General features: G+C 44.1%; 1 protein-coding gene across 13 annotated transcripts in view; it reads left to right on the top strand.

The window, feature by feature from the left end:
* TSPAN4 (tetraspanin 4) overlaps positions 1–12675 on the top strand; it is a 645425-nt gene that overhangs the window by 236081 nt on the left and 396669 nt on the right. For 9 of the 13 annotated variants that reach the window (XM_039535300.1, XM_039535295.1, XM_039535296.1 and 6 more), the window contains one exon: positions 383–462. Coding sequence is in view for 4 of the 13 variants with exons in the window: in XM_039535294.1 (XP_039391228.1) it covers positions 2855–2884 (30 nt within the window). In the remaining 9 variants the exon portion in view is untranslated. Of the gene's footprint in view, positions 1–382; positions 463–2751; positions 2885–12675 lie in introns of all 13 variants that reach the window. The other 4 variants (XM_039535294.1, XM_039535292.1, XM_039535291.1 and 1 more) reach the window with 1 other exon arrangement.

Below are 12675 nucleotides of genomic sequence, written 5' to 3'. Positions count from 1 at the left end.
TTCAGGTCTCATTGAAAGTCAGTGGGACTTGTGCTCCTGAACCCCTTATGTACTTTTAAAAATCGCAGCCATCCCTAACTTTCATTGACTTCAGTGGGACTTAAACATGCTTAAGTGTTTTGATGACCCAAGGCCCAGTCTAGCAAATTGAACACTTGGGTAACACTTCTGATAACTTTTATCCCTTCCCCAGAATAAGCAATATTCTTTCTCTACTGGGGCCTGATCCAGTACCCTTTGAAGTCAATGGGAGACCTTCCTCTGGGCATTGGCTCAGGCCCCTGACCCTTCCTTCCCAGCATGGAATTGTTATAAAGTAACTTTTCTATTTTACAAATGGCACCTGGCATCTGACACCCAGACTTTTTTTTTTCCCCCCCAGTGTCTGTTTCCTGAGACCTTGCAGGCCACCTCATTCTTCGGAATCTCGTAGGCTGGTGTGAGCTCACGTCCCTGTGAAAGGTACTGTATGTGAGTGAGTTTATAGATTCAAATCAGAGTTCAAAATGGATAACTGGACTTGTATTTTAGGACATTCTGTAAGGGTTCTTTGAGAGGGAAATTTCAAAGCTATTACAATTAAAATCAGCATCTAGTCCTTCTCAGCCAGAAGTGCCCTCACCTGGAGGAGAGCCAGGAGGGGATAAAATGAATTGAAAAGGTGTTGAGGAGAGGGACAAGTGGGGACTTGGAAGATGCTGCCTGACAGCAAGTGGGGGAAATTTCTCCCCTGTTCTCCAAATATTACAGATAATTTGCTGTATTACTCAGTCAGGGAACGTTAGGGTGTGACCAGATGAGATGAAGAAAATATCAAGACACCATGGGGGGAGGGGTCCGCCAGCAGAGCAAAAAAATAATAATAAATAAATAAGAAAAAGCTGAGTGCTGCCGGCGGAGCATAGTGTTGCTTGGTTTTTGTTAATATGATTATGTATTTAACTGAAGCAGGAGACTCCATGAAGTCCACTAGTATCCTTGCTATGTAGATGTAATCTACCTTGGAAGTATTTAGACACTATTGTGATGGACCCTCTACAAAACACTGAGGTAGATAGTTTATTATGCACTAGAGTCTTGCAGTAATGATGTAATACCAAGCAGCTGGGTTGAAATGATCCAATATTAATAGAAGGGCCATCCTAATGGTGGTGGTTATCTCCAGAATGCTTTGCTTCATGGGGCAGACAGAAGCAATGGAATGAAAAACAGAAAACAAGAGAAATCTACTATAAGATGTCAGACCCCTCTGGAAATCTTTGGGAGGGCAACGTGAGTCACAGCAAAGAAATGAAGGAAAGGTCTCCATACCCCAGGGGAAAGAGAGAGAGGAGAACTTTTCCTTTCAAGACTGTGTTCTAGGACTAGAGAGGAGAGTTAATTTATAATCTGAAACTCTAATGTGAATAAAGGCAGCTCCAAAGCAGAGCTGGAAATGGAGGATAACGAGGGTTCGAACCAGCTCTACTTTTGGTAGAAATGAGAAGCAGGTCAGGAGACTGGTCCTAAAATTCAAACTGGACATCAGGGTGATTGTCTTCTCTCCACTGCTGATTTAGAAACTCTGCTGTCTGCACCCCTCTAATGAGTCGTAAGCCAACAGGTGCGATGTTTAGTTCAGACTTGGATGCACCTAATGGCTTCACACAAGAACAGTATTGAGAGTGCTTATTTACTGGTGCCAGCTTCTGATGTCAAACTCAGACTAAATGGCTTTCTTCTTTTCCGACCACCAGCATCCCATGACTACAAGACTGGTAGGGGTTTGTTTGGGATCATGCTCTGGGGGCCCAGTGTTCAAATGTAGGCACCTAAATTAGGCATGTAGTGTCTGCATTTGGATGCTCCAGTGGGCATTTATGTGTTCAAATGCCTGTCTCAAGGCCTTGATACAGTGCCATTGAAGTCGATGGAAAGATGCTTCTTAACTTCCGTGTGGCCTGGATCATACTTTTGTGCTAAATGGCCCCTGGAGTACCCTCATGATGTTTGAGTACCTGATTTAGGCATTCAGGTTTGAAAATTGGGCTCTGAGTATTTATTTCTTCCTCTGTCTTCCCTTAGTTCTTCGGGACCCTTTAGAAAAAGGACACTTGAAGAAAGCTTCTGCTTTTGATAACTTTTACCTGGGAACAACTTTTCTGCTTGGAATGGTTATTGTTTCCTCCCCACCTGTGGCTTGTTACACTTTCTTGCTGCTTCTTGCCTTTAAAATAAAGCATGTTATATGGATTAAGAACTAGCTAACTGACCTAAAAAAGTAGTTGTCAATGGGGAACCATTATCGAATGGGGTTCTTCTAGGGAGGGTGCTGCATAGAATGTTGAATAGCTTTGGGCCTAGTACCATTTTTGTCAGTGATCTGCAAATCAATATAAAGTCACTGCTGATAAAATTTTCAGATGACACAAAGGTTGGTGGAGTGGTAAATAATGGTGATGGGCAGGGGTGTCATATCGTGCAATCTGGATTGGTTGGGAAGCAAATCTCATGCATACAAAATACATTTTAATACAGCAGAATGCAATTGCACGTCTAGGAACAAGGAATGCAGACATGCATACAGAATGGTAGTCTGTATCCTGGACAGCAGTGATTCTGAAATGAATGTAGGGTCATAGTGAACAAGCAATTCAACATGAGTTCCCAGTGCAAAGCTGTGGTAAAAAAAAAGGCAAATGCAGTCATCGGATATATAAAAAGGAAGTAGTGAGTAGGAGCAGAGAGGTGATTTTTACTTCTTCTATATAGGGAATTGGTGAGACTGACGCTGGAATATTACATACAGTTACGGTGTCTGCATTTTAAAAACGATATTGAAAAACTGGAGAGGATACAGAAGAGAACCACAAAAATGAATGAGGGCTGGAGAAAATGCCTTATGGTGAGAGACCTAAAGAGCTCAATCTGTTAACTTGTCATAAAGAAGATAGAGAGGTGACTTCATTACAGTATATAAGTACCTTCATGGGGTGAAAATATTGGGTACTAAATAAAAGCATAGCAAGAAGAAATAGCTGGAAGTTGGAAGCCAGACAAATTCAAATGAGAAATAAGGCACATTTTTTAACAGTGAGGGTGAATAGCCATTGGAACAAATTACCAAGGAAAGTGGCAGATTGTCTATCTCTTGATGTTTTCAGATCAAGATTAGATATCTTTCTGGAAGACATACTTCATTTAAGCACGGGTTATTGGTCTCAACGCAGGGGAAACTGGGAGACGTTGAGGAGATCAAACTAGATGATCTGATGATCTCTTCTGGCCTTTAACTCGATGAATCTGTGGAGTTAAGCTCCAGTTTTGCAAACACTTAAGCACATGTGTAACTTTACTCACAACAGTAAATCCCACTGACTTCTCTGGGACTACTCACATGAGTCAGTTTATGTATCTGATTAAGTGCTTGTAAGCCCCCTGGTGGGCCGGGCCGGTTTGTTTACCTGCTGCATCCGCAGGTTCGGCTGATCACAGCTCCCAGTGGCCGCAGTTCAGCACTCCAGACCACTGGGGGCTGCGGGAAGCGATAGCCAGCACATCCCTTGGCCCGCGCCACTTCCTGCAGCCCCCACTGGCCTGGAGCAGCGAACCGCGGCGATGCGATCGGCTGAACCCGCGGATGCGGCAGGTAAACAATCTGGCCTGGCCTGCCAGGGGGCTTACCCTGGAGGGCCACATGCCAAAGGTTGCCAATTCCTGATCTAGGCATTAGGACCTGATCCGCCCACTGAAGTCAATGGAAAAACTCATATTGACTTCAGTGGGCATTAGATCAGGTCCTTAGATTGTAAACTCTTTGTGGCCGGAGTCATGGGTGGGTGTGTGTGTGTGTGTGTGTGTGTGTGTGTGTGTGTGTGTGTGCGCGCGTGCAGGGTCCTGATCATGCTACCACAATACCAATGATTGATTGATTGATTAAGGCTGCACCGTTAGTACCAGGTCTACCTATATCTGATTCCATCTGAAGAGAGAGTTTAGTAAAACAAATGATTTAACATGCTTTGGCTTGGTTTGGTTGTTTTATAACTGTAAATATTCATTGAAGTTCATTGTCTAATTTAGTATTGAAGCTCTATGGGACCTGGACCTCGTCTACTTACCGGTCTTTACAGCATCATGCAGATCAATATGACTATATAAAATAGTGATGAAAGTAACATACGAAAAATGTTTCTCAGCAAAAGACATTTATTGCCTGACTTCATGAAACTTGTGTCTCAGCAATAGCACCGATGCTTTTGATCAGTGGTGCCAAAGGAGAATTTACAAAGTTACTGTTACAGTTGATGGAAAATAGTGAGAGAAAGCTCAGAACACCTGTTTGGGTTCATGGTAGATGTAATGGAGTTTGAAGGTATGTAAATGGTATATGGAGTGAGAGGGGTTCCCACACAGCACTGTACTGTTAGAGACATGCAGTCTAAAATTTCCTTTCAAATTCAGTAAGGGATGTGATTTAACCAAAATGTTCAGATTCTGCTATGGTGACTGTGAAATACGGGCTAGAGAGAAAAGGAAGAAATGGAGAATATTTGGATGAAGTGATATCTATTTTTTCTTGATGAGAAGTCCGTATGAGAGATGCTTAAGCACAAGCAAGGAATCTAGCAGCTGCCAAGGTATAGGACAGCTATAGGATTTAAAATGCTCCCTGGGCTGTCTCAAGTCCTTTTGCCTTTATGTAGGAGGGGTAAAAATCGACCCACCATGAAGGTGAATAATCCTCTCTGCTCCCCACCCCCACATAACCCTGTTCTTCAACTCTTGCTGCTTGTGACAGGAGGCTGGCATTCGACGTTGAATACCCCCTCGCTGACAAGAGGGAGGGATCTGCAGGCTCATTTGACAGCAGTCATCAATAAGAAACAGAAATGTCACTTGAAAATCCCTTTTCTTCTGTCTACAAAGGGAAACAAAACTTGTGAAGGTGAAACACTGAGAGAGAACTCTGAAAATATACGAGCAGCAATCTTAGCCCATGTAAGAGCTTTGAGAACCAAACATTTCCCTGTGCTGCCTGTGGCATGCTCGCCTCCTGAAATTGGTGTCAGTACTAAATGCTGATAATATACTTGGCACTGATGGTGCCCATAACTCTCTAGAGAGACTCCTGGTCTCATTCCGTCCTCTTGCAGTCTGTAGTGTCAAGTCACAATGTTGCTAGTGTCCATAAACAGTGTTTCAGAGACACAGAGAGCAATATGGTCATATATTTGTTTTGGGTATGTTGCACCTAGATAGCTCAGTCACGGATCAGAGCCCCCATTGTGCAAGACCTTGTATAAACAAGTAATAAAGAACTTGGTCCCTGCCTCAGAGAGCTCACAGTCTAGGCACTGATCACGCCTGTGCTCTCCCAGTGCAAGGGCCTAGGCAAGTGCTTTCACTGAATGTCATAGGACTCGCTGTGGGAGGGTGCTGATTGCCTTCTGAAGGATGCTGAGCACCATTAACTCCCATGGAAGGCAGGCGGAGATGCAGAGAATCGGTTCCTCACAGGATCAAGCATTTAATCCTCTATCTTAATGGGTGTGCAAAGGAGTGAGCAGAGTTAACTTTTTAACTACGTATGTTGGCTTTATTTTTAGGAACAAATAAATTCATCATTTCCCTAAAAGAAATAAGTCATTATTTTCCGAATAGACTTCACTGCCCGCATGTCTTCATAGAAAATGGGAATAACAATGTTTAATTATGATTAGGGATGGACTGAAATTCCCATAGCACCTGTTTAATCAAAACTAGATGCTCTCTGTGCAGTGCAATATTTTCATGCTGTGTTATAGTGACAATAGCATGTTATTAACAAAACATAATAGGAAAAATTTTATGTATAACTAATGCACCCTTGTTTTGTGAGGTTACAAGGCTGAATAACTATTGGAATTGGCTCTTACTATCATCATTCTGCAATAAGCAATAGTAGAAATGTGACTATATTGTGTATTGCTTTACCCACTCTTCAGCTTCTACTGTGACTGAACACCTTTTCCATTTACTCACTATGTGGCTTGATGCTATAATAGGGCATTTCATAATAATAATAACACCTAGTTCTTTTATAGAGCTGTTTATCAGGAGAGCTCAGAATGCCTTACAAAGTATCATTAACCCCATTTTACAAAAGGGAAAACTGAGGCACAGAGAGGCAAACCTTGCCCAAGATCATTCGGCAGGCTAGTGGTAGAGCTGAGAATAGAAATCATATCTCCAGAGTCCCAGACCAGTGCTCTGTCCACTGCTTCCCATTTGGTTCACTTCTACTTGGAGTTCATCAGTAGAGCTAGCGTTGTCTGTGCATGTGCCAGAGGGTTTTCATATCAGTGATGCTGATCAGGCACCTTTTGCCAGCACTAAATTAATTTTACATAAGAGATGCACAGATATAGTGTCTTTTATATGATCAGATTTCTTCTGGTAGCATCTTTGCCAAATGCATAAAAGTATGCAATTAATGGCAGCCCCTGAGATAAGTCTGTTATTTTGAATAGCTTATTTCTAAAGTAGCTTGGCATTGTATTCATTTGATTTATCTGTGGTTCTACAAAGATTTTGTTTCATTACCCCTGAGAAGAGTGAAATGTTAAGCAAGAAATATTTCATTACTTTTTTCCATAAAATGGGAACTCCATGAGTGAAGTGTCCTGATAGAGAAAAAACGTATTCTTGTGGCGAAGGCACAGGGATGGTGCTTAGGAGATCTAGGTTTGATTCTCACCTCTGTCTCAGAATTTCATTGGTAAGATACTTAAGCGCTTTGCAGAATAGAGACATAAGCCCTGCAAGTTCAGCCTAGAATCTGAAGGTCAAGATGCACTCTATCTTGCCCCACCAGAGGCAATCAGAGTTTAAAGAGTCTGTTGATGATGAGTGAAGCAGAATACAAGCCAGCTGTTCCCAAAGCTGTACTGGCTGTTAAGTACTAACAGGAGTGAAAAGTAGCGAAACCATATTTCTGTTAGATGGATACTGTCACAAAAGTAAGCAGGTTTGACGCTGAGTAAGCAAACAGGAAGCCTATCAATGAACTGATTAGGCAGCATTTTTACATAGTTTCTTTTCAAAGTAGGACAGCAGTTTAAGTGCTAGGTGTCTTTCAAAATCAATTCTTAGCCTTCTAGTTGTCAATCAAAAAATGTGTTCCTCAGTGACCCAGTCTAGATGTGCCATACACAAATTAAAAGGTGTACCAAAATGGCTTTGGTTTTTCAAATTGGTCACTTGGTGTCCAGTCCTTAGGAAATGCTTTACAACTCCTGATAGGAGTCACCCAGCCTCCACGTGTACAAATCCAGGGAATGTTAGCAAGATCATCCATCTGATGGCGGTTGTTGGGATGAAGCACAAGGAGTGATGCTCTTTGAGGTAGCCATGAGCAAGCCACATGAGGGCTTACAGATCAAAGCCAACACTTTGAATTGCCGTGAGGAACAAACTGGAGGTGGGGGCTGAGTTCACTGCACAGATGTAATATTCTCCATGCAAGAGATACCTCTGTCACTCTGCACTATCTAACGTTTGCGTGATCTGCAGGGAAACCACATTTCACTAATCCAGTCTGGAGGGGAGGTCACGAGCTGCCATGCTCTGCAAAGGTCAGTAAATGCACTCTGTGTTACCGCTGCTACTAGGGAATTACCTCTGAGTAGAGAACTTGGTCAAAGTTTTCAAAAATAGGTGCCCAATGTTTGGCTTCTAAATGTAGGCATCTTACGAGGTCTGACAGTTCCTGCTGTAAGGGGAGGTTGCAACAACAGCAAATTGTAAAAATTTTGAAATGCAATACATTTAATGAGCTCCAGCTGGCTCCTTTCCCTCATGACATGTGGAATTGATACTGTTCCTTGTTAACAGACCCAAAATGACCCAGGCTTGATTTCACCAGGCATCATTGAGGTCCTTGGCAGGCTACAACCCAACATACTCTGAGGCTCTCCACAGGCAAAACCGGTTATAACATCTGAAACTCACCTAGAAAGCGCCAATCTGATAGAGAAAAATATCTAATAGGGGCCTCATCAAAGTGAATCATTTCCCAAATTCCACCCTCTTCTCTTTTTCTTCTTTTAATGGCTGTGAGAATTCAGCCCTATTATGGTTCTTACCCTGTGCCCCCATCATAGTAGCTAAGCGTTTTCCACTAGTGAATTCAGTTCTTTCCACCTTTCTACCTTCTCACTGGAGGAATGTTGCATGTGGATTTTTTATTAGTAGTAGTATTTTTAGTATTTTATTTCATTTACATGCACTGTGCTGTTTGTTCTTATTCGTGGAGGCCAGGTTGAAGTGCACTGGATGATGTGGGGATTCTTTGGTCTGGAAGGATTTTGCTTGAGTCTTGACCCAGGGCCTTAGAAAACTCTCATCTCTGGCTTTCCCTCTTTGACTGAAAACTGCCAGATGTGTAAGGCAGGCATCTCCCAAATGCCGAGGGCACAAATCTACTAACTACTGGTTCTATAAACTAACTTACAAAGTTCAACACGAGCAGTGTAAAATGGAGAGCGCTGCAAAGACACATCCGGTCAAAGCTGAGGTAGTCTACAAACTCAACATAACCCAGAGAATCTTTTCTTCCTTTGAGGGGGGGAGGGGAGAAAGGCAGGGGAAACTTTAGGCCTTGAACCAGCAAAGTGCTTAAGCACATGCCTAATTTTAAGCACATGATTTCACTAGGGCTATTCGCATGCTGAAAATTAGGCACATCCTTAAATACCTTGCTGAATTGGGAACTTACTTCTGTCTCTTTTTTGGATTGATCCCCTCACTTGTATTGCTGCTGTGAAGATATCCAAACACACCTTTACCTACTGCTGCACACTGCTATAGTTTTATTTTTATTTTTTTGGGGGGATGGGAAGGAGGGGGAATTTGTTCTTTGTTTTTAATCATGACCAGTTTCAACAATTCTTTTGAGTCTGCTGATTTCATTATCAACTCTTTTGTTGCAGTCAGGCTGTTTTGCAGCGATGGTGATAAAATGATGATGGAATCAGGCTGTAGAAGGCAATGGTGACAGACAGTTTCAGTGCTGGGTGCATAAAGGGAGATTGGAGACAAAGACAACTGGGTATTGGTAGAGATGATGGTCAGTGCTTGCTTTTTGAATTCTTTTTTCCATTTAGGTGCTAGCAAACCTGTGTGTCTTTTGGCAGGGCCTCTAGAAGAATGAGACAGAAACTAGCAACTCAGTTCACTTTGCAGATCTGAAAGCTGCACAGTACCCATGAAGTATCCAAAAGTGAAAACTGTGTCACAACTTTTCTTCATATAGATGGGAAAAAAAACATATAGTCAACAGGTGGGGGCCTGATTCTACTCTTGCACACACTGGTGTAAACCAGTGAAGTCATCAGAGTTACACTGATGTAAAACAGATGCAAGGGATAAGAAAATCAGTCCAGTATCATGGGTGCTTAGCTTCCATTTATACATTGAAATAAAAGTGCTCAGCATGTTGGGTACACATTGGGTGCTGTGAAAATCTGGCTATTGGTGTTAGCACAAGAGCAGTTGCGTATTGAGCATGTTTAGAAACATGTCCCTTATTTAGTTGCCCAAACGGCAGTGGAGCTCTTCTAAAAATCCATCCCCCAATTGTGAGCAATGAGCCATTTTGAAAATCTGTGCCCTAGTGCTGAGACGTGAGATGGAGAGCACCAAGAAAAGTGCAAGCTGATCTCCATATTGGAGGAGAAGATTCAAGGTCTGGAGAAATGGATATCAACCCTGCGTTCCATAAAAGAAAAAGAGGATTTCCTGGATAGACGTCAGAATCAGCTTCAGTGGGCACAATGTTCTGAAGATTCAGAGCAGGCTACACAGCGGGGACAGAAGGCCAGTGAGGATAACTGGCGGCATGTGACATCCAGAAGAGGAAAGAGTACCAGAAACGTCCATGTACCAGAAACACAGATGCAGGTGAGCAACCGTTTTCGTGTTCTCTCTGCAGGTACTAGTGCAGAGAGTGGAGTGGATGATACATCTGAGGGAACAGAGCAGAAGGAGACTCCACTGATTGGAAGGCATGAGATGTGCCGTCCTAGGGATGGGGGTTCCACGACCACCACTCCCAAGAGGAGGAGGAGGAGGGTGGTGGTGGTCGGGGACTCTCTCCTCAGGGGGACTGAGTCATCTATCTGCCGCCCTGACCGGGAAAACCGAGAGGTGTGCTGCTTGCCAGGGGCTAGGATTCACGATGTGACGGAGAGACTGCCGAGACTCATCAAGCCCTCGGATCGCTAACCCTTCCTGCTTCTCCACGTGGGCACCAGTGATACTGCCAAGAATGACCTTGAGCGTATCACTGCAGACTACGTGGCTCTGGGAAGAAGGATAAAGGAGTTTGAGGCGCAAGTGGTGTTCTCGTCTATCCTCCCTGTGGCAGGAAAAGGCCAGGGTAGAGACCGTCGAATCGTGGAAATCAACAAATGGCTACGCAGATGGTGTCGGAGAGAAGGGTTTGGATTCTTTGACAATGGGATGGTCTTCCAAGAAGAAGGATTGCTAGGCAGAGACGGGCTCCACCTCACGAAGAGAGGGAAGAGCATCTTTGCAAGCAGGCTGGCTAACCTAGTGAGCAGGGCTTTAAACTAGGTTCACCGGGGGAAGGAGACCAAAGCCCTGAGGTAAGTGGGGAAGTGGGATACTGGGAGGAAGCACAAGCAGGAGACTGCAAGAGGGGAGGACTCCTGTCTCAGACCGAGAAAGTGGGACAATCAGCGAGTTATCTTAAGTGCCTATACACAAATGCAAGAAGCCTGGGGAACAAGCAGGGAGAACTAGAAGTCCTGGCACAGTCAGGGAATTATGATGTAATTGGAATAACAGAGACTTGGTGGGATAACTCACATGATTGGAGTACTGTCATGGATGGATATAAACTGTTCAGGAAGGACAGGCAGGGCAGAAAAGGTGGGGGAGTTGCGTTGTATGTAAGAGAGCAGTATGACTGCTCAGAGCTCCAGTATGAAACTGCAGAAAAACCTGAGAGTCTCTGGATTAAATTTAGAAGTATGAACAAGGGTAATGTCGTGGTGGGAGTCTGCTACAGACCACCAGACCAGGGGGATGAGGTGGACGAGGCTTTCTTCCAGCAACTAACAGAAGTTGCTAGATCACAGGCCCTAGTTCTCATGGGTGACTTTAATCACCCCGATATCTGCTGGGAGAGCAATACAGCGGTGCACAGACAATCCAGGAAGTTTCTGGAAAGTGTAGGGGACAATTTCCTGGTGCAAGTGCTGGAGGAACCAACTAGGGGAAAAGCTCTTCTTGACCTGCTGCTCACAAACAGGGAAGAAATAGTAGAGGAAGCAATAGTGGATGGGAACCTGGGAGACAGTGACCATGAGATGGTCGAGTTCAGGATCCTGACACAAGGAAGAAAGGAGAGCAGTAGAACAGAGACCCTGGACTTCAGAAAAGCAGACTTCAACTCCCTCAGGGAACTGATGGGCAAGGTCCCCTGGGAGAATAACATGACGGGGAAAGGAGTCGAGGAAAGCTGGCTGTATTTTAAAGAATCCTTATTGAGGTTGCAGGAACAAACCATCCCGATGTGTAGGAAGAAAAGTAAATATGGCAGGCGACCAGCTTGGCTTAACAGTGAAATCCTTGCTCGTCTTAAACACAAAAAAACAGCTTACAAGAAGTGGAAGATTGGAGAAATAACCAGGGAGGAGTATAAAAGTATTGCTCAGGCATGCAGGAGTGAAATTAGGAAGGCCAAATCACACTTGGAGTTGCAGCTAGCCGGAGATGTTAGGAGTAACAATAAGGGTTTCTTCAGGTATGTTAGTAACAAGAAGAAAGTCAAGGAAAGTGTGGGCCCCTTGCTGAATGAGGGAGGGAACCTAGTGACGGAGGATGTGGAGAAAGCTAGTGTACTCAATGCTTTTTTTGCCTCTGTCTTCACAGACAAGGTCAGCTCCCAGACAGCTGCACTCTGCAGCACCGTATGGGGAGGAGGTGACCAGCTCTCTGTGGAGAAAGAAGTAGTTCAGGACTATTTAGGAAAGCTGGATGAGCACAAGTCCATGGGGCCGGATGTGCTGCATCCAAGGGTGCTAAAGGAGTTGGCCGATGAGATTGCAGAGCCATTGGCCATTATCTTTGAAAAATCATGGCGATCGGGGGAGGTCCCGGACGACTGGAAAAAAGCTAATGTAGTGCCCATCTTTAAAAAAGGGAAGAAGGAAGATCCAGGGAACTACAGGCCAGTCAGTCTCACCTCAGTCCCTGGAAAAATCATGGAACAGGTCCTCAAGGAATCAATCCTGAACCACTTGAAGGAGGGGAAAGTGATCAGGAACAGTCAGCATGGATTCACCAAGGGCAAGTCATGCCTGACTAACCTAATTGCCTTCTATGATGAGATAACCGGCTCTGTGGATGAGGGGAAAGCAGTGGATGTGCTATTTCTGGACTTTAGCAAAGCTTTTGATACAGTCTCCCACAGTATTCTTGCCAGCAAGTTAAAGAAGTATGGGCTGGATGAATGGACGGTAAGGTGGATGGAAAACTGGCTAGATGGTCGGGCTCAACGGGCAGTGATCAATGGTTCCATGTCTAGTTGGCAGCCGGTATCAAGTGGAGTGCCCCAAGGGTTGGTGCTGGGGCCGGTTTTATTCAATATCTTCATTAACAATCTGGAGGATGATGTGGACTGCACCC

The sequence above is a fragment of the Mauremys reevesii genome, linkage group 4 (assembly GCF_016161935.1).
Source record: "Mauremys reevesii isolate NIE-2019 linkage group 4, ASM1616193v1, whole genome shotgun sequence".
Classification (NCBI taxonomy): domain Eukaryota; kingdom Metazoa; phylum Chordata; order Testudines; family Geoemydidae; genus Mauremys; species Mauremys reevesii.
This window is presented reverse-complemented; position numbering and strand designations above follow the sequence as displayed.